Source organism: Protomyctophum bolini (genome assembly GCF_963924005.1).
Source record: "Protomyctophum bolini genome assembly, chromosome: 7".
In the NCBI taxonomy this organism is placed as follows: domain Eukaryota; kingdom Metazoa; phylum Chordata; class Actinopteri; order Myctophiformes; family Myctophidae; genus Protomyctophum; species Protomyctophum bolini.
The window spans coordinates 16879418-16899515 of NC_137868.1; the positions used below are offsets into that span (position 1 = coordinate 16879418).

At 40.1% G+C, this 20098-nt stretch overlaps 3 protein-coding genes across 3 annotated transcripts; 1 reads left to right on the forward strand and 2 right to left on the reverse strand.

Moving 5' to 3' along the window:
* Nucleotides 1-1378: 1378 nt before the first annotated feature.
* On the forward strand, nt 1379-2801 carry LOC308318360 (interferon-inducible GTPase 5-like). Its single transcript, XM_080767889.1, has one exon. It carries the CDS (start codon nt 1434-1436, stop codon nt 2571-2573), a length of 1140 nt encoding a protein of 379 aa, XP_080624015.1. The 5' UTR covers nt 1379-1433; the 3' UTR covers nt 2574-2801.
* A 1471-nt stretch (nt 2802-4272) lies between these two features.
* Nucleotides 4273-7947, reverse strand: LOC308318358 (interferon-gamma-inducible GTPase 10-like). Its single transcript, XM_080767886.1, has 2 exons — nt 7811-7947; nt 4273-6162 (listed from the first exon to the last, which is right to left on the reverse strand). The coding sequence occupies exon 2, from the start codon at nt 6153-6155 to the stop codon at nt 4593-4595; it is 1563 nt and encodes a 520-aa protein (XP_080624012.1). The 5' UTR covers nt 6156-6162; nt 7811-7947; the 3' UTR covers nt 4273-4592.
* A 4319-nt stretch (nt 7948-12266) lies between these two features.
* On the reverse strand, nt 12267-18137 carry LOC308318585 (uncharacterized protein; the record flags this gene model as incomplete). Its single annotated transcript, XM_080768201.1, has 2 exons — nt 12267-13537; nt 16985-18137. The coding sequence occupies 2 exons, from the start codon at nt 18135-18137 to the stop codon at nt 12561-12563; spliced, it is 2130 nt and encodes a 709-aa protein (XP_080624327.1). The 3' UTR covers nt 12267-12560.
* Nucleotides 18138-20098: the final 1961 nt, after the last annotated feature.

Genomic DNA, 20098 nt, shown 5'->3' on the forward strand with positions numbered 1-20098 from the left:
TACTTGAATTCACTTGATGTGAATGCTCTGAAGACTGCATAGCAGAAACGTGTAAGCGTTCCTTTTTTAGCCCAAGATTAGTTTTATGTGCAAAACTAATGCTTGGAATGGATTCAGTATCATTAAAAAAAAACCCTAGTTTGACACGTCGCATACTAAAGCATAATGAAAATTTGGCCTATAGGTTGTTGATGGTATGGTCACATATAAACTATAAAAAAAATTGCTCAATACCGACATCCCGTCAGCAAGTGGATTCATAATGTATACTATAGACAGTATTTTAGGTCAATAAAACAACTATAAAATGTCTCACTCCACACCCCCGGCTGCTGGACTAAATGGCCAAATTATCAGTATCAACAGCAACTGCAAAGTAACTTGATATAATGTTCACACCATATTTGAGCAGTATTATTTGAGCCTCAGATACTCTGAATGTCAGATTGTAGTGGGGTTGTATGATTATTCATCACTTTGACTACTTCCTTCCTGGCAAGCAAATCAGTGTTCAATTTTTTATTAATTTACTGGAAGTATTGTGTTTCTGGAGTGGTGGGTCTGACAGGTTTTGTCGCCAATCGCCAAGCTTTTCCTGTAAGACGGAGCATTGCACATTCCAGTCAGAAGCATATTTCCATCAACCGGTTGATGAGAGCAGATTCTGCCAATGCTTTTGAATGTGAACGGAGCGGTTTGTTTCCATTTGTGGATTGCCACCAAAGAATGCTCCATTCCCAATGAAAAGCATTAGCAAAATCAGCCCTAATAGGCAGAATTAAAGTTTGTTAGTTGGTTGTATTGATTGATGCTTTTCTCTTCTCGCATCCCATGGACAAAATGGAAATGTGTAGTAGTTGTACAGACAGCAGCAGAAACTTAAGCACTTTTCTGTTTATACCTCAATAACTCATTTGGCATTGGTGGACTACTCTCTCCAGTCACATGAATAAGACAAACATTAAAAGTCCATAGACTTGGCTGCCACATGTCATGTCTGAAAGCCAGACGTTGGAGGGGCACCCCTAAAAAATGAGAGAAAGTAACCACCTAAAATAACATAGCTATGCCAAACATAATGGGCCTACTGTTAAACACAACAATGAAATGATTAGGGATTAGGGCAATAATGCCTACAAACCACAAAATAGTTTAAAAGTTGTGCAATATTTATTCTTTACACCACAGGGATCCTGGGAATGAAGTCAGTCATGCTCTCTCCCCCGTGTGTGGAATCAACAGCGTTGTCATAGATCTGTCATAGATGCATAGCTGTCATAGATGCATGACAGATATTTAACTGCCTGACTTCACCAGTTCAGTTTGTTATTTGCACAGCCATCATTTGCACAGCCATCATTTGCACAGCCATCATGGCTGAACCTATCTATGAAACAGCTGAATCGAGTGGTGCGAACTACTATGATAACGAGATGATGGGTGAAGTTATGGGTGAAACACGGAACTATGTGAAAGTTGATCCTTCTCTATCATCAGCCGAAGCAAAAGAGGAACAATTCCAATTGGAGAACGTGACTCTGAATATTGGCATTACTGGAGAGAGCGGAGTGGGAAAGTCTTCCTTTGTCAACGCCTTGCGAGGTCTTGGAAATGGAGAATATGGGGCAGCAGAGACTGGAGTGACTGAGACCACTATGAAACGCAAACAATACAAGCATCCCACCATGCCCGGCGTTTACATTTGGGACCTGCCGGGAATTGGTACACCCAACTTCAAAGCTAAAAAGTATCTCAAAGAGGTTAAGTTTGACTCCTATGATTTCTTCATCATAATTGGCTCTCTTAGGTTCAAAGAGAATGATATCATGCTGGCCAAAGAGATCAAGAGGCTGAAGAAAACGTTTTACTTTGTTCGTTCGAAAGTTGATCAGGATGTGCAAGCTGAATTACGGAAACCAAATATGACTGAGGAGAAGGTTCTCACCAATATCCGACTCAGCTGCAGAGACAACCTTGCACCTGTTGGAAGCCCCAAAGTCTTCCTCATCTCCACCATGGACCTGGGGAAGTATGATTTCGAGAAGCTGGTTGACTCCTTGCAGGACAACCTGTCTGACCATAAGTGGTCAGCTCTGGTTGAATCTCTTCCTGTCTGTTCTCTGAGCATGATTGAGACAAAAAAGAAAGTCCTTAAAAAAAGGGCAAAGATCGCTGCTACAGCTGCTGCCACCTCAGTGCATATCCTTCTTCTTCCTGGCTTCTCAATTTGCTGTGAGATTGCTATCATGGTAACGTTCCTAGAGAGAGCCTTGTCTACCTTAGGGCTGTCTGAAAAATCCATCCAAGCACTGGCAGTGCGAGTCAACAAGCGACCAAGTCAACTGAGATCAGTTATGAAATCTCGCTTTTCCAAGGGAGTAGATATAAAAGTCGTGGCCGGTATGTTTCGCACAACAGGCCTGTTAGTGGCAACGATTGTGCAGGGTATGTTGTTTGGTGTTCCGGCCATCACAATGGTGATAGCATTTGCCACTACTCTTAAACTTCTGAATCAGGCAATAGAAGAAATGGCAGAAGACTCTAAAGCAGTGTTACTTGCCGCAGGTTTGTGATGAAACGATTGTAAAAATGATGTAATGTTGTTGTACTGTAAATGCTTTAGTATTTACAACATTTTACAATGGTCAGATTTATGTACAGTACTCCTAGTAGCAATGTAATTGGTAAAACTACCCAATTATGGGATGATGTTAAGAAGGTTTTTAAATTTGGGCTGTTCCGTTCAGACATGAAGTTGCCAATCTTCTTAGAGGTGATTTATAAGACACTATAGGCCTACTGTATATATTGCCTAAAATGTTAGTGTATTGTTTGTAAATCATTTATAACTTTTCATATAAAACATTACTGAATCCTAACACAATGTAAATAACACCAATAATATATTTTAGCTATTGTGAATTAATTAATTTTAATCTCAACATATTATGAGTGCTTGTTATGGAATGTCCCAGAGACGGTAAACATTGTGGCCTTCTGCAGATAGAGGCGACACCTGCATTTTCTTTTTCATGGGAATGAGGAATTCATAAATTCATCAATTTAACAATTTGTAGAGGTGGATGCTGAACATTTCCATTTCTTGTGTCTTATTATTGTCATCTGTTGTATCAAATAAACGTACTAAAATACATTTGTATTGTAATGTTCTATTTTCTCACCAAGGAAATACTTAATTCCTGCAACGGACATTTACATATTTATGCTTATTCATAATGTATTCTTTATATAATTGTCTTTCTCTTAATCCGTGCCCAGGGCCCCTTTTTGTGATGTATTTAACCTTATTGTATGCCTTTATGAGCTATGGGATCATCTGAATTTCCCCTCGGGGAGCAATATATCTACAGTAGCTATATTCAAGTATTTAATTTCTATACTGTGAGTTTATAATCACGAGAATAAAAAAGAATAAACCAATATAAATTCACGTCATACTGGTATGTGAACATCAAATTGAATGTACTTTCCAGAGAAGCCCGGTATACGTAGCTTCCCCTCCAGAGTAGACCACTGTGTTTTAAGGTTGAGCAAAAACAGTGGCCCACATGTGTCCCAATGTGTGTTTGCCATTAGTTCTGATTGATCAGGTACCGGTTGATATAAAACAAATACATCTTATTCAAAAACCTAATATATCTCAACCGAGAAATGTCTAGTACTTCAAGGTTTCTGAGTAGGCCTATATGTATATCAAACATAACTTATTGAATTCTTAGGATATATGCCTAACTCCATACAATTTCAGTTTGGAGAATATCGTGTAGAACAATTCCTATCCTTTCTCTTTTGTGTTTGTGGAGCAAAGAGAACATTTGCTACTTGTGGCCTGCCTGTTTATTTTATTTTTTTAATCATTTCATTTCAACACTGCAGCCTTTAGTTGGTATGCTTGGCGTGGCTTTATAAAACTATTATTAACGTCATTGTAATTGTGTTGATAGAAAGAAAACGTCAAATCAACACACCACAGAATACAGAGGCATAGTTCATAATTTTTATTGGAATCCAGAGTACAGTTTGAAGACATCTTTGATTAGTCCAATTTCTGTTCTGAAACTACATGTTGTAAAAAGTCAATTCATTGTGGCATGTAACTGGCTGGACTAATCCCTTGAGCTTGCAGCTCGTCACATTTCATTTCAGCATCAATTAATTCATTAATAGGGTTAACAGACTATCTATTCTAATGCATATTTGTGCATGAGCCTCTGTTACACAATTGATACAACAAATCAAGTACAGAAGAGAAGAGAACACAACAGAGACAGGCAGCGCTTCTTTCACCTATGTGATAATTTCTTTCTTTTTTCTTCTTTTTTTTTGCATTTATATTTTTATATAGGCAATACAAAAAACAATGTATCATCAACTTAAAATCATGAGAACATTTCATTACATTTGATTTGGGGTTTTTAGCCAAGGATCATTTGCAACCCCAGTCCCTCATCGTAGCCAAGTTTTCTACACCAGATATTTTCATGAATAAAAAAAGAAATAGAAAAGAATAACGTTCCCAAAATTACCACAACAATGTATGACATTTTATAACATACACTACATATTTTGTTTTAAAAGTAATCCTCCTGCTCGTCACATACAGACTGACCCACCAGGAGTTTTCCCTGTACCTTTTTCTGTGAGTCCACCTGGGAGTACAGGCTTTCTACTCCCAATGGTGAGTCCACCCCTGGCATGTTTTCTCCCTGTACCCCCAATGGTGAGTCCACCCCTGGCATGTTTTCTCCCTGTACCCCCAATGGTGAATCCACCCCTGGCATGTTTTCTCCCTGTACCCCCAATGGTGAGTCCACCCCTGGCATGTTTTCTCCCTGTACCCCCAATGGTGAATCCACCCCTGGCATGTTTTCTCCCTGTACCACCAATGGTGAGTCCACCCCTGGCATGTTTTCTCCCTGTACCCCCATTGGTGAGCCCACCCCTGGCATGTTTTCCAGCATCACTATACTAAGCACAGCTTTGGCATCCTCTGCCATCTCCTTTATCCCGTCACGGAGTAGACGAAGCGTTGTCATATAAGCAACTCCCATTGCTCCAACACTACCTACGGCAGGAATAGTAGCCAGAAAAACCTCAACAGTCTTTACTGCCACCATGGCTTTTGTACGCATCATTTTGGCTACCACTTTCTCATTGACCCCCTCAGCGAAACGAGGCTTCATCACTGACCTGAGATCCTCTTCTGCCTTGTTGACCCTCTCGGAGAGTCTCGTGAGAGATGTCTTGTCTAGTCCAAAGGAAATGAGGGCCTTTTGCAGAAAGACTTGCATGATCCCAATCTCACATCCTACAGACAATCCTGGAATGGGAATTGCTGCAGTCGCACAGGCAGCACCGGCAGCAGATTCAGCACTTTTGTTCCAGTGTTCCATTTTCTTTTCTATCATGGCCAAGGAGCAGACAGGAAGTGACCGAATCAGAGCTGACCGCTTGTGCTCTGACAGGTTTGTCTCCAAAGAGGCAATCAGGTTTTGCAAATCAAACTTCCCCAGGTCAAAGTTGGAGATTAGGAAGACTTTGATGTTCCCAAGAGTCTTCAGGTTTTCTTCACAATCCTGTCTGATCTGGGAGAGCACCATTTCCTCAGTGACGTTTTTCTTACAGGTTTCGGCATAGACATCCTGGTCAATCTTTGATCGAACAAAGTAAAACTTTTTGTTCTTCTTCTTGATCTCTTTGGCCAGCAAGATGTCATTGTCCTTGAACCTAACAGAGCAAATGATGAAGAAGAAGTCATAGGTGTCAAACTGGACCTCTTTGAGATAGTCCTTAGCTTTGAAGTTGGGTTTTCCAATTCCCGGCAAGTCTCCGATGTAAACGTTGGGCATGGTGGGGTGATTGTATCGAATGGCTTTCATAGTGTTATCAGTCACTCCAGTCTCTGCTGATCCATTATCTCCTTCTCTAAGACCTCGTATGGCGTTGACAAAAGTGGACTTTCCCACGCCGCTCTCTCCAGTCACAGCAATGTTCAGAGTCACGTTCTCCAACTCATTGTGGGTCTTCATTGATTTAAGAGCATCAGTTTGGTACAATTTCAGGTAGTCCTCCAATTCACTGAGGACCTCAGGACTGAGGATCTGAGGATTATCACATGTAGTCTCTTCTGACATGATGAATCTGTTGAAACAAACATTATAGAACATTATTATGTCTATGACTTTCACTGAATTCTTGGCATTAAACGTAAAGTTAAACATGTAAAGTTTTAGGGCTCCAATTTCGTCGCCGTTTCCTGCGACGTGGCCCGCAATGTACCTGCCGTCCGAAAATTACGAGTATAGGAGCTTACTTAATGTCCCCTCAATGGTATTTTGGTCCAGCGTCACCAGCTATCTTTTTTGCAGACACCGGTATTTGCGCCTAGAGGTGTGGTCATGGGCGTGCTGGCACACTTTCCCCTAAATTTCTATTTTGGTCACACACATTTGGGAAGACGCATAGTGGATTTTAAAAGCACCCATAAACGTATGACAAATTAGTTTGGTAAAGAGCGGCGCGCACCGTGCGCCTGCATGGAGATGTCCGCGTAGTGCAGGCTGCACCTTCTCTCCTTATTCTCCTATGCATCTCTTTGTAATTTTCCTATAATCGGCAGAAGTGAGTGCCTGCCACTTCCTTGTGTCCATTGTGTTTATATAATTGTATAGTCAAAGAAGTCATTTGTGCCAGGCATTGGAGCAGGGTGCAGCACAAGTGAGACTTCAAGGCAGCAGCACATCACTCTTCCATTGGTTATAGACCGTAAGGCTATGAAGCAATATAGAACTGGGCATACCGGGCAACGGATATGGGATCTCTTAACCCATTCTGACCTTTTTGATTGATTGAAAAATGTATTAACAGTTTGCAGAATTACAGTAATTTTAAGCACAAACTCAATACAAGGACTGTTAACTGTGAGTGGACGACCCAATTAAGCATTACACTTGTTTACAACAGGGTCCACCTTGTTCAATTCATCAAAACATTTAGAGACATACAAATAGACACTTCTATATAGTTCTGAGATCAGATTCTAAAAATGTCTTCTATGTCAGTCGCTCTTCAATTTTTCAAGAATAGCAGACCTACAAGCTCGTAGCGAGCTTGTAGATCTGCAATTTTTCAATAGCTAAAGCATAACATAGTGCTAACACCAAAATGGGTTCCCGCGCAGAATGGGTTAAAGGCAATGGCACGTGGATTGGTGTAATTATTGTAACGCACAAACCCCCACCTATGCATAATATAACGGGTAACGGAGGTGTTTTAGGGATTTAGACAGGTAACCAATATACCAACTTTAGTGGGGGAACACCCCTTCCTCCCTGCTAAATCCCAAAACGGTGTGTAAACGAAAATGGAGCCCATAGTTCTCATGCAACACAAGGTTTCAATCTACTGTGTAGATTGTACAGTGTACGATTGTACATTATTGTACAATCATACAGTAGCTTGCATGCTCGCATGCACTTATCAAGTCACACAATGTTTTATATTCTTCCGTCAATCATTCAATTAAATAAATAAATAAATACATAAAAAATCATTTTGCATTGGATTTATTATTATTTTGGTTTGCACTAGTAGTCAACATAACCACTACACATCATACATTACCCAATAAATGCTAATATAAAGAAATACAAAATGTACAGTATATATTACTCTTGCATGAATAGGTTTCTCAGACAGTAGTTGATGATGATGCATCAGAACTTTGAATTGTGAATTAAATCCACCCTCTATTCCCAGGGTGTAGAGTTAAAAAGATTTGTTCACTTACCATAAATCTTATGTCGGGGTGGAATAAATTTGCTGCAGCAAATATCAACAATGCCTGATTTCTATTTCTAAAGTCTTTATTCTTTACACCTCATGTACATTACACAGTATGTAATGCTGTGAAAGAGGATAGTCTTGCTCTCTTCCTACTAGTGTGTGGAATCAACATTGTGCATAACAACACATAGCTGTCATAGCTGCATGACAGTAATAGGCTAGCTGCCAGCCTTTACCCTCTTTATTTTGTTTGCACTCGAACTTCCTGCTTGTTAGGTATTCCAAGCAATAGTAGGTATGGTATGTTATTTAGATAGATGGTACAGTAGATATGTTGTTATCCTAGTTCATTTGTAGCATATACTTTTATTTCTCGAATTTTCCACTTTAATACCATGATGTTGGATAAAAGTATTAGAACTATGTGTTCACGACCTATTCAACCTTGCACTTTATTGCTGTAAGTGTCACTGACTGTTTGTTTATTGCGACCGCAGGTCACAGTTAACTATGAAATTGTGCATTTCCCATCAGTTGTTTGGTTGGTTGGTCACCAATCGACATCAATATTGGCCAGCAACTCTACATCTGACATCAGACCCTTAGGGCTGATTCATACTCCTATTTTAGAGCCGAATAAAAGTCGGTTCGGCGCTGTAGAGCCTACAATGTGGCGTCATTTGAGGTTCGGGGGGGCGGGTACCGTCCTAAAATCGAGTCTTCGGTGCTACTGAAAATTTCTGACGAGCCGAAATCATTTCGGCACTACAGCGCCGAAACAGCGGTAAAATAGGAGTATGAATCGGCACTTAGATCTCCATATATGGAGCTGACCAAATTATTGGTGCAGCCGCGTCCGGCAGTTGGCGAAAACTAGAGTTCTCAACAGGCCTGAAAATTAAGGCCCGGCCCTACCTGGGCCCTCATCAAACCCTGTATACTCAAGATACTGCCCCCACTGCCACCCTTAGATCTCCGTTTATGGAGCTGACCTGTACTGACATTCCATATGTTGATCTGACCTCATCAAAGCCTGTACACTCAAGACACACTCTATATATGGCCAGTACAAAATTCATTCCATATGTTGATCTGACCCCCCATGCCAAAGCGCCAGCACTCGCCCAGGCGGATGCGTACATGCATGTGACCTCGGCCTAGAGGGCGAGGTCGCTTCTCGCCCTCAGGCGTCTTACAGGTTTATATAACAAAAACAATTTGAAAAGGTAAACGAGAACAAACATTCAACCTTCATAACCGTGTAAAGCATGTAGCATGTAAAGTCCACATGCTTATTATCAAATATATTTAACAATTATATAGTTTGACAACTCTGCTTGCCCCAATGTGTGGATAACATTCACATTTATGTGATTTGAAAATGAAACAATATCTGAGTTGTAGCCTGCATGTTTCTGACTACACTACAGTACATTCTGACCTAAGCATATTGAAGCAGAACCAGTTTGTCAAATTATGTAGCACATGAAGTATTTGGAATGGTATGCGCGGCACATTAAACCATTTATAATTATTTTCATGCTGCACAAACCGGTCCTTGAAACGGCACTTTAAGAAACATTGTACCTGCTACTACATTAAACAATGTAATGTATGCCACAGATAAATGCAGTGGCTCCCTTCGCTCATATGTACAGTAGAAGTGGATCTATAGCCTAGGCCCTAGAATGAAGACTTTATGCAAAAGTATGTTAATATTTTATTGAAAATCAATTAAAAACCCCAAAGAAACCATAATGGCACTGCATTATACACGCTGCAGCACATGGGTATAATTGTCACTTTATACACTTCTACGTAGGCCTACTGTATGTTGGTTAACAATGTTGCACATTAAGCTAATCATCTGGGGACCTCCCACAAATAATTAGGAGATCCACATGTTGAAAACCACTGTCCAAATGTCTAAAATAAATACACATGCGAATAATTGCGTTAGTTAATTGTGATTAAATGAGTTAACTTGGACAGCCCTATATACATAGATAATCAGAGCAGTCTACTTATTGTCTGACAGGTTTTGCATGCCGCCAACCTCTCGTTTGGACCTAAATTCTCTGGTACACAGTGTACTGCACATTCCAAGACTCGTCAGTATCTTTAAACAGGCTACGTTACATGTTTAATCTCTTGGTATCCTTGAGGGTGGATTTATGTGATGATTATTCATATCTGTGTATTAATATACGCATGTCCATTTTTGAGGGGTGCTAGCCCCTCCTATGTCCAGCTTTGAGGGTGTGTGTGTGTAAACACAAACATTGAACGTCATTGATAATGAATGGCCATTACGTAAACACAAACATTACGTAAACACAAACATTGAAGACAAAAGTGGGGACGATTGTGATTGGCCGGAATGAGATGATGCATGATGATGTATGATAAGAGCGCCCCTCACTTCACATGGGTGTGATTTTATTTTTTATTAAATTGCATTAATACATGCAATAAGAAAACGGTAAAAAATGGTCAAGTGAGAAATATTACAAAGAACCTCCCAGTTTACCCCCATTGTACAGAATACAGGGTTTCATTTAAATGGTATCCAGATTCCAGAGTTTGAAGACATCATTGATCAGTCCGATTTGTTACATGTTCGAACATTATCGAACCTGTATCACTGTACCATAGACAGCTTTGGCATCTTCTGTCATCTCTGTTATCCCCACAAGGAGTAGATAAAGCGTTGTGGGAAATTAAATCGGCATTGCTACAACATTTAAGGGAGGAAAATGGGTCAGAAAAGACTCACTATACTTTGCTACCTTCATGGCTGGTTTATTCATCATTCCGTCCACCAATCACCCATTGGAATGTAAATGCGTGCATTTCAGCCTTTGTATCCTACTCATCTGGCAGGTATATCTCTTTGAAAACCTTTAGTGCTACGATTGTGCGCGGGGAGACGACAATTAACACATCTTGCCAGCCCAAAATGTAATTCCTGGAAACGCCACTGGCCTGCATGTCTATGGGAAATGTGTGCCTCTTTCTCTGACTACATGAGTACATTCTGATCTAAGCTTATTGAAGCAGAACCAGTTTGTCAAATGATGTAGCACATTTGTTCTCTTTAGACTAGTCGTGAGCCACATGAAGTATTTCATGGAATGAAATGTGCGGCACATGAAACCATTTATAATTATTTCCATGCTGCACAAACCGGTCCTTGAAACGGCAATTTAAGAAGCATTGTAATTGCTGCTACTCCCCCCCCCCCCCCCCCCCCCCCTCCACTTGCATATGATGCTAATTAAGTTTGTTTTATTTATTTAGTACATTCGTTAACGTTTCAGCCAAAAGAAACAGGTGATCTGCATCTATTTGAAGAAAAAAATAACACATATGAAGATGATGTAATGTATGCCACAGATAAATGCAGTGGCTCCCTTCACTCATATGTAGAAGTGGCCCTATAGCCTATAGGCCCTAGAATGAAGACAAAGACACATTACAGTATATTACAGTATGTCGTCACTGTCAGACAGAAACCTTGTATATCCATTATTTTGTATGTGTTCTTTTGTAAACTAATTTCCTATTTCTTCAATGATGAAGTAGGGAATTCATAGCTATTGGCCTGGCCCAATAGCTAATGAATTCCAAGGGCCCAGCCGCCCAGGCCCAGGGGCCCTTGGCTCTCCTGAGGAAACTAGACCAAACTGTACTGCAGGCTTTGAGGCACTGACAAGTGCTCCTTGGGCCCTTCAGGCTCCTTGGGACCCCTTAAAGTGGGTTCAATTCAGGTGACCCCCCCCCCCCCCCCCCATGATATAGATACAAATATACTGTAGATACAAATAAACTCTTACCACAAACTCTCAGTTTAATCTATATCTCTATATCTCAAACAAGGAGATAACATTCTTGTCTCTGAGAATGTTTGTATAAATAAACAGTTAATAATATTAGTGCTGTCCAATGATTCAATATTTTAATTGTGATTAATCACATGTTTATCTAGTTAATTGTGCGATTGATTGCACGTTTTGATCTGTTCCCAATTTACAAATGCACAAAGTATTTTATATTGCTATTAACCCGGCAAAAATATGCTTGCTTTATGCAAAAGTATGTTAATATTTTATTGGAAATCAATTAAAAACCCCAAAGAAACCATAATGGCACTGCATTATGCTGCAGCGGATGGGTATAATTGTCACTTCATACACTTATATGCCTACTGTATGTTGGTTAACAATGTTGCACATTAAGCTAATCATCTGGGGACCTCCCACAAATAATTTGGAGATCCACATGTTGAAAACCACTGTCCAAATGTCTAAAATAAATACACATGCAAATAATTGCGTTAGTTAATTGTGATTAAATAAGTTAACTTGGACAGCCCTATATACATAGATAATCAGAGCAGTCTACTTATTGTCTGACAGGTTTTGCATGCCGCCAACCTCTCGTTTGGACCTAAATTCTCTGGTACACAGTGTACTGCACATTCCAAGACTCGTCAGTATCTTTAAACAGGCTACGTTACATGTTTAATCTCTTGGTATCCTTGAGGGTGGATTTATGTGATGATTATTCATACCTGTGTATTAATATACGCATGTCCCTTTTTGAGGGGCGCTGAGCCCTCCTATGTTATTTTTTATTAAATTGCATACAATAAGAAAACAGTCAACTGGTCAAGTGAGAAATATTACAAAGTACCTCCCAGTTTAACCCCCATTGCACAGAATCCAGTTTCCAGAGTTTGAAGGCATCATTGATCAGTCCGATTTGATAGTTGTTCGAACATTATCCTGTATCACTGTACCATAGACAGCTTTGGCGTCTTCTGTCATCTCTGTTATCCCCACAAGGAGTAGATAAAGCGTTGTGGAAATTGAAATTGGCATTGCTACAACATTTAAGGGAGGAACATAGGTCAGAAAAGACTCAACATACTTTGCTACCATCATGGCTGGTTTATTCATCATTCCCTCCACCACGTCTAAATTGACCCCCTCAGCAAAATGTGACTTCATCATTGACCTGAGCTCCACTTCTGGCTTGTTGATCCTCTCTGAGAGTCTCTTGAGAGTTCTCTTGTCTAGCCCAAAGCAACTGAGGGACTGGTGCAGGAAGCCTTTCACAATTAGAAACTCACATGCCAACAAGACTGGAAAGGGAATTACACAAGCAGCAGTACAAGTACAAGCAGCAAGGACAGTAGGTACAGCAGCTATCTTGAGTTGTAAGCTTTTCTTTTCAATCATTCTCAAGGAGCAGACAGGAAGTGAGTGAATCAGAGCTGACCGCTCCGACAGGTTATTCACCAAAGAGTCAACCATGTCATTGAAATCATACTTTTCCAGCTCAAAGGTAGAAATTAGGAAGACTTTGGGGTTCCCAAGAGACTTCAGGTTTTCTTCACAACTCTGTCTGATCTTGGAGAGCACCTGCTCCTCCGTGAGTTTATTTTTAGTGATTTCGTTATGGACATCCTGGTCAATCTTTGATCGAACAAAATAAAACGTTTTCTTCATCTTCTTGATCTCTTTGGCCAGCATGACGTCATTCTCTTTGAACCTAAGAGAGCCAATTATGATAAAGAAATCATAGGAGTCAAAGTGAACCTCTTTGAGATACTTTTTAGCTTTGAAATTTGGTGTACCAATTCCCGGCAAGTCCCAGATGTAAACGTTGGGCATGGTCGGGTGATTGTATCGAATGGGCAGTTTTATTGGGCAGCAGCGAGACCAGTCTTATAGAAAAAGTTTGGCACCTTACTACTCCTACACACTTTCACTTAAAAATTCCGTTCAAACTGTAACATGATCAGCTTACTGTGGAATCACACAGGTGTACATGATTTTTTTTTGAAATGTTTTGTAGTTTTAGAAATATTTTACTTATAATCAATGGAGGATTTTGGTACATCACAACTTCTTCATACTTTCACCTGGAAACTCAATTAAACAAGTCAGCTTACACTGGACATACAGGCCTAAACTTTTTACTTTGAAATGTTTTGTCATTTTTAGATATTCTTTTAAAACTTAACTTTAAAACTTAAGTGATGCAACTTTGAACCCTCCACATACTTTCACTGAGAAACTCAATTCACAATTTCCACCTAATCCACCGGTCACGCATATCATATATCATATATCATCGTACCAAAACACGGAAGATATTTGACTCAAGTGGCCTACACGCTGCGGCTGCTATATTATTATATCACAACATAATATCCAACTGCCAATGGTATATATATACAAGGATAGGATGATTTAAATTTAGGCCTATGTCTATGTGGAAAACTTTAGTTAAACATGCAGAATGTTTTGACATGAAATAATAATCCTGTACCTTAGTGTTTTTTTCCATTAGAGCGAGCATGATAAAATAGGCTACAGCTTGTTGTTATGCTGCTGCTGTTATGAATGGTAAAGATGCCAAGGATTGACAGTGTTTTACTTTACAACAAGATTTATTTTGTAGTGATTTAACTAAGGAAAACAGTTTTTTCCTGTTTTCCTTGGTTAAATTCCAGACCAGCGCTTTTCTTACCGTAATCTGATTTTATAACGACCAGTGATGTGATTTTTTAAAAATAAAAACATCTAGAGCGGTGCACAGCTCAGAACAGGCTCTTTCTAGCTCATTCGCCTTTTTACAGAATAAAGCCCCTTTGGGACCAAAGTCACAAAACACTGTTATGAGTATATCCATTTAAACTACCCATATGTCAAAAGTGTTCAGTTTTCTCCTTGTGGATTCCTGGTAAAGTTCTTGTAATTTTGTTTTAATTGTAATGTTCCACATATTGGTTTTTGTAATAAAAAGCTCTTGCATTGAACTGCTCTGCCTATATGCCTGTCTGTCCGGCACATGGATCCTAAACCATGCTTCTTCGCACCGTGACAGATACAGAAATCTACATGAACTCTTTCACTGCCAAGTAAATCATTATTCAATTCACCCAATGCCAGTTTGTCCCTACCTTTGAAGTAGTCACAGAATAATGTATGCCCACTATAAAAGATCCCCGGATTGTTGATGTTCCGTTCGCATTTTGCAAGGCATTCACAAATGCATAGCTGTCATAGCTGCATGAGTAATAGAAACTGTCAGCTTTTTATTTCTTCACTCGAACTTCCTGCTTGTTAGGTATTCCGAGCAACAGTAGGTAAGGTATGATATTTAGTTAGGTATGTTGTTTACTTGATATTGCACTTTATTGCTGCGTGTGTTTGCTAAATTGAAATTGCTTCAATCTAATTTCACTCTGACTTCCATTATTAAAATTTATTTATTTTCTCTTTTTCGTTTATTTATGACAAATACTATAAGGTATTATAAAAGAACAAATGTTCAACCGTCATGGAAATGTATTTATTTGGGGGATTTCGATTCAGTAACAGTAGTTTGTCTACATAACATTAAAACTGTAATTTGCATTAAGTTGTGTATTCATATATTTTGTACATGAATTAACATTTCAGACCGAAGAAACGGGTGATCTACATCTATTTGAAAAATCACACCCATGTGAAGTGAGTGGTGCAACTCTGTGTGGGGGTCCCCGGAAGTTCCAGACCCACAGGGCCAGGGTGCTGGCCCGGTTCCGGTAAAACGGTAGAGAAATGACAGTTACCATGTGGGGTTCTCTGGGGGTCCCCGGGGAGTCCCCAGGGGGGTCCCCGGAACATGTAACACTGTGTGGGGGTCCCTGTACTGTACAGTACTGGCACACCCGAAATCATCATACAGTTAATACGTGCGTTTGTGTGTGTGTGTGTGTGTGTGTATTAAGTTGCGCACAGGTGGTGAAAAACATGCATGCTATTTTCGTGCTCATACCCAGGCACCCAGGCAGCCAGCCACACATATAGCTTTAAGGGAGTGGTTGCACCACTCAAAAACCATGGTCAGATTATGCCACAGATAAATGCAGTGGCCCCCTTCACTCATACAGTATATGAGGCCATAGCCTAGAATGAAGGCAAAGACACATTACAGTTTGATTGAAATATTTATTAACAGTTTGTAGAATTACAGTACATTTCAAGCACAAACTCAATACAGAGACTGTTAACTGTGAGTGGACGACCCAATTAAGCATTACACTTGTTTAATGTTTACAACAGGGTCCACATTGTTCAATTCATCAACACATATAGAGACATACAAATAGACACTTCTATGTAGTTAAAGAACAGAACAGGAATTCATCATATATAAGCAAAAAGGGAAAAGATATAAGTGAGGGGAAAACAGGGAGGGAGAGATTTTTACAGAGGCCAGTTTCGAATTGCAGCCGTCCGTAGGTGCCCTTTGAGAGCGGTTTTGAAGGAGTCAAGGGATTCACATGTCTTAATGACTGTTGGTAGGGCGTTCCACATTTTGGTGGCATAGGAGCGAAAATAATTTAGTCCCTTGCTTGTGCCGAATCTGGGTTGTACATGGTTTGTTGCACTACCTCTGGTCTTGTGGGTGTGGACTTTGTTTACATTAAGGAAGTATTTAGACAGGTACATGGGTATCTTAGTGGTGTATTGAATCTTGTGGACCAGACCCATTGCAAGATGCTGTACTCTGTCGTCGCCCCTAAGCCATCCCAGCCTGTCAAAGTGGGCAGGGGTGTGGTGGGTTCGGGGGGTGAGCCCAAGTAGGAGCCTGACCAGTTTGTTTTGGGAGGTCTGGAGCCTTGTTTTAAGTGCCTTTCAGGTGCTGTGGTACCAAGAGGTGGATGCATAGTCAAAGAAACCTTGTACGAGGGCTCCTGTTAAGGTCTTCAATGTGTTTTTGTTGACCAGTGAGGAGATCCTGTAAAGGAGTATATTACAGCATGTCATCACTATGTCAGACAGAACCCTTGTATCTCCATTGTAATGTGTTGTATGGTAAATTAATTCCTTTTTTCATCAATGACCAGTCACCAGTAATGTCTTTGAGTGCCAATTCTCCCATTATAAAGAAAGAAATAATTTGTAATTATATTATGCAATTTTCAAAATATGGATGAAAAAAAAAATGTTTTTAAGAATGAATTCCCAAGGGAGAGACGTCTTGACGCCCGTGGGATCCATTACTTAATAGGCAATTAGACGTCTTGACGTTTATGGCTACTAAACAGTTGTTGACATGGCACACTGACTATCTAGAAAATAAAAACATGGCACTTAATTTCAAAAAGGTTGCAGACCCTGGCCATAGACAGCTTTGGCATCTTCCTTCATCTCCTCTATCCCCACAATGAGTAGAGCTAGTGTTGAGGAAAATGCAATCGGCAGTGCTCCAGCAGTGCCAAAGATCGGACAACAGCACAACATAGCCTCAATAGTCTTTAGTACCACCATGGCTGGTGTAGCCATCATTTTGGCCACCACGTCTACATTGACCCCCTCAACGAAACGTGACTTCATCATTGACCTGAGCTCCACTTCTGGCTTGTTGACTCTCTCGGAGAGGCTCTTGAGAGATCTCTTGTCTAGCCCAAAGGAACTGTGGGACCCTTGCAGAAAGCCTAGCATGATCCCAATCTCACATCCCACCGAGACGCCTGGAATGGGAATTGCAACAGTGGTACAGGCAGCAAGGGCAGTAGGTACAGCAGCTATCTTGAGTTGTACGCCTTTCCTTTCAATCATTTTCAAGGAGCAGACAGGAAGTGAGCGAATCAGAGCTGACCGCTTGTGCTTTGACAGGTTATTCGCAAAAGAGTCAATCAAGTCAGTGAAATCGTACTTTTCCAGCTCAAAGGTGGAAATTAGGAAGACTTTTGGGTTCCCAAGAGACTTCAGGTTTTCTTCACAACTCTGTCTGATCTTGGAGAGCACCTGCTCCTCTGTGAGTTTATTTTTAGCGGTTTCGTTATGGACATCCTGGTCAATCTTTGATCGAACAAAATAAAACGGTCTCTTCATCTTCTTGATCGCTTTGGCCAGCATGACGTCATTCTCTTTGAACCTAATAGAGCCAATTATGATGAAGAAATCATAGGAGTCAAAGTTAACCTCTTTGAGATACTTTTTAGCTTTGAAGTTGGGTGTACCAATTCCCGGCAAGTCCCAGATGTAAACGTTGGGCATGGTGGGGTGATTGTATCGAATGGCTTTCATAGTGGTCTCAGCCACTCCAGTCTCTGCTGCGCCATCATCTTCGTCCCTAAGACCTCGTATGGCGTTGACAAAGGTGGACTTTCCCACCCCGCTCTCTCCAGTTATGGCAATGTTCAGAGTCACATTCTCGAAGTCGTCATATGTCTTCTTTGTGTCTTCTTTGTGTTGGAAAGAATTCACATAGTCCTCCACTTCCCTGAGGATGTCAAGATCTTCATAAATATGCTCTTCCGACATGGTGAATCTGATAAAACAGAAATGATAGAAAGTATTTAATGTCTATGCATTGCTCCACTGAATGCATTTCAGTAGTATCAAGCTAAGGTATATACTATAGTGCTCATGCACATGGTTTCAATGCACTGTGTAAACAACATAATGTATTGAACATAACAGAGAAACAGAGAGACAGTCATGATCTGTGTCTTGTTCTGTCCCGCTGTTTTATTATAGTTAGTGTTTTACTTTAACAGTCGTGTTCCTTTAATTTTTCCTTTAATGTCCTGGGTTTTTCCTATTTTCCTTGGTTAAAGGAGAATTCCAGACCAGCGCTTTTCTTACCGTAATCTGATCTTTTCAACAACACATGGTACAGGCGAAAAAATATATAAAAACAACATGCAGAGCGGACAACAAATCTGGGTCTTAGGCTCGTTTGCCTTTTTACAGAAGCCCCTTTGGGACAAAACACTGTGCAATGTGTTTGGTCATAATTTCAGGTGATCATAATAAGCGATATAGCCTAAAAACCTAGCCCTAGAATGGCTCTTGTTGTTTCACAATTGGCAGGTGGTGTGATTATTTACCCAGCACCTATCGCAAGGCACCTGCCAATTGTGTGACCCAAACTTTTGTGTTTCACTGGTCAATTGGTGATGACGTCTGGGGTAAACGTATTCGTAAAATCAGTCCAGCGATCATTCCGGGCCCCTTTGCCCGGAGAGAAAGACGTCTGTGTGCATCTATTGAAAAAGTGCAGATAATTGACTAAATACATGTTTTGTGCCAGAACTTTCACATGGATATAAAACTAGAGGACCATATTTCACTCCACGTCTTTGGAATTATTTAATGGGTGAGTACAAACGGAGCATTTATCACATTTAGGCCACCAATTTGGAACCCGAACAGAAGTTAAGCAGACCGTTCTATGGCTCTGTATGTGAAATACTGTACATGCTGTATGAAACAGCCATTCTAGGGCTACCTAAAACCCAGCATGCACGGTCGGAGCCTGCGCTGCACTCTGGATACCAGTCTTGATTGATTGAGTGATTGAAATATTTATTAACAGTTTGCAGAATTACAGTACATTTCAAGCACAAACTCAATACAAAGACTGTGGGCATAAAAGGGACACAGGGGACAGATGGGTACAGGCACTTTTTGACACTGATACAACATGCATTGCATACCCGGGTGGGATTGCATGCATTCACAATTTGCATTGTTCCCGAGGAGGCCAGCGACCCAATGGGCACCGGTCTAGTAATAACATAAAAACAATACAAGAATAATCATCCATGGAAAGTTAATACATTTCCCTATTCTAACCAATAGGGTGAAAAGGGTAGAATTTTTTTTCACTTACTGTAAATATTAGGTCAGGCTTCAGTAAATGTGAAGAAGTAAATAGCAATACTTGAGAAAATTATTTTAAAGTAATACAAGATGTTTCTTCTTACACATCAAGGACCATTGATCTGGATGAGGTCTGTCTTGCTCTATATGCTCTCTCCCCAGGGTGGATTGTGCATAACATCCATCATAGATGCCGAGCTGTCATATAGATGCTTGACAGCAATATAATTAAATGACTGACTTGCCTGTTGACAGTTTTATAATCCACTCCCTGACAGTTGGTATTTTGTGCTTGAACTTCCTGCTTGCTAACTGGGTCATTCTATGTGCCATTTTGTGTCTCTCAGAACAAAACAATTTGTAAATATGAAAAAAAAAAAGACAATTATAAAAATCATAATTTAGTTTCCTTGATGTGTTTTCATAACATAAGAACAATAAAGTTTGTGTTTTATTGTTTTATAGGGTTATTTACGCATTTATGCATAAATGGCCTGTCCCTCTGCATGATTGATCAACTTTGACTAGATATTGAGCCCAATTTTTTTTTAATCTTATCAAATAATCTAATTTTTTATTGGGTAAAAAAACTATATTTTAGTTGTGTTCCCCTGTTT

Coding starts and splice junctions, on each gene's coding strand:
- LOC308318360 (XM_080767889.1), top strand. CDS start 1,434: ATGATGGGTGAAGTTATGGGTGAAACACGGAACTATGTGAAAGTTGAT.
- LOC308318358 (XM_080767886.1), bottom strand. CDS start 6,155: ATGTCAGAAGAGACTACATGTGATAATCCTCAGATCCTCAGTCCTGAG.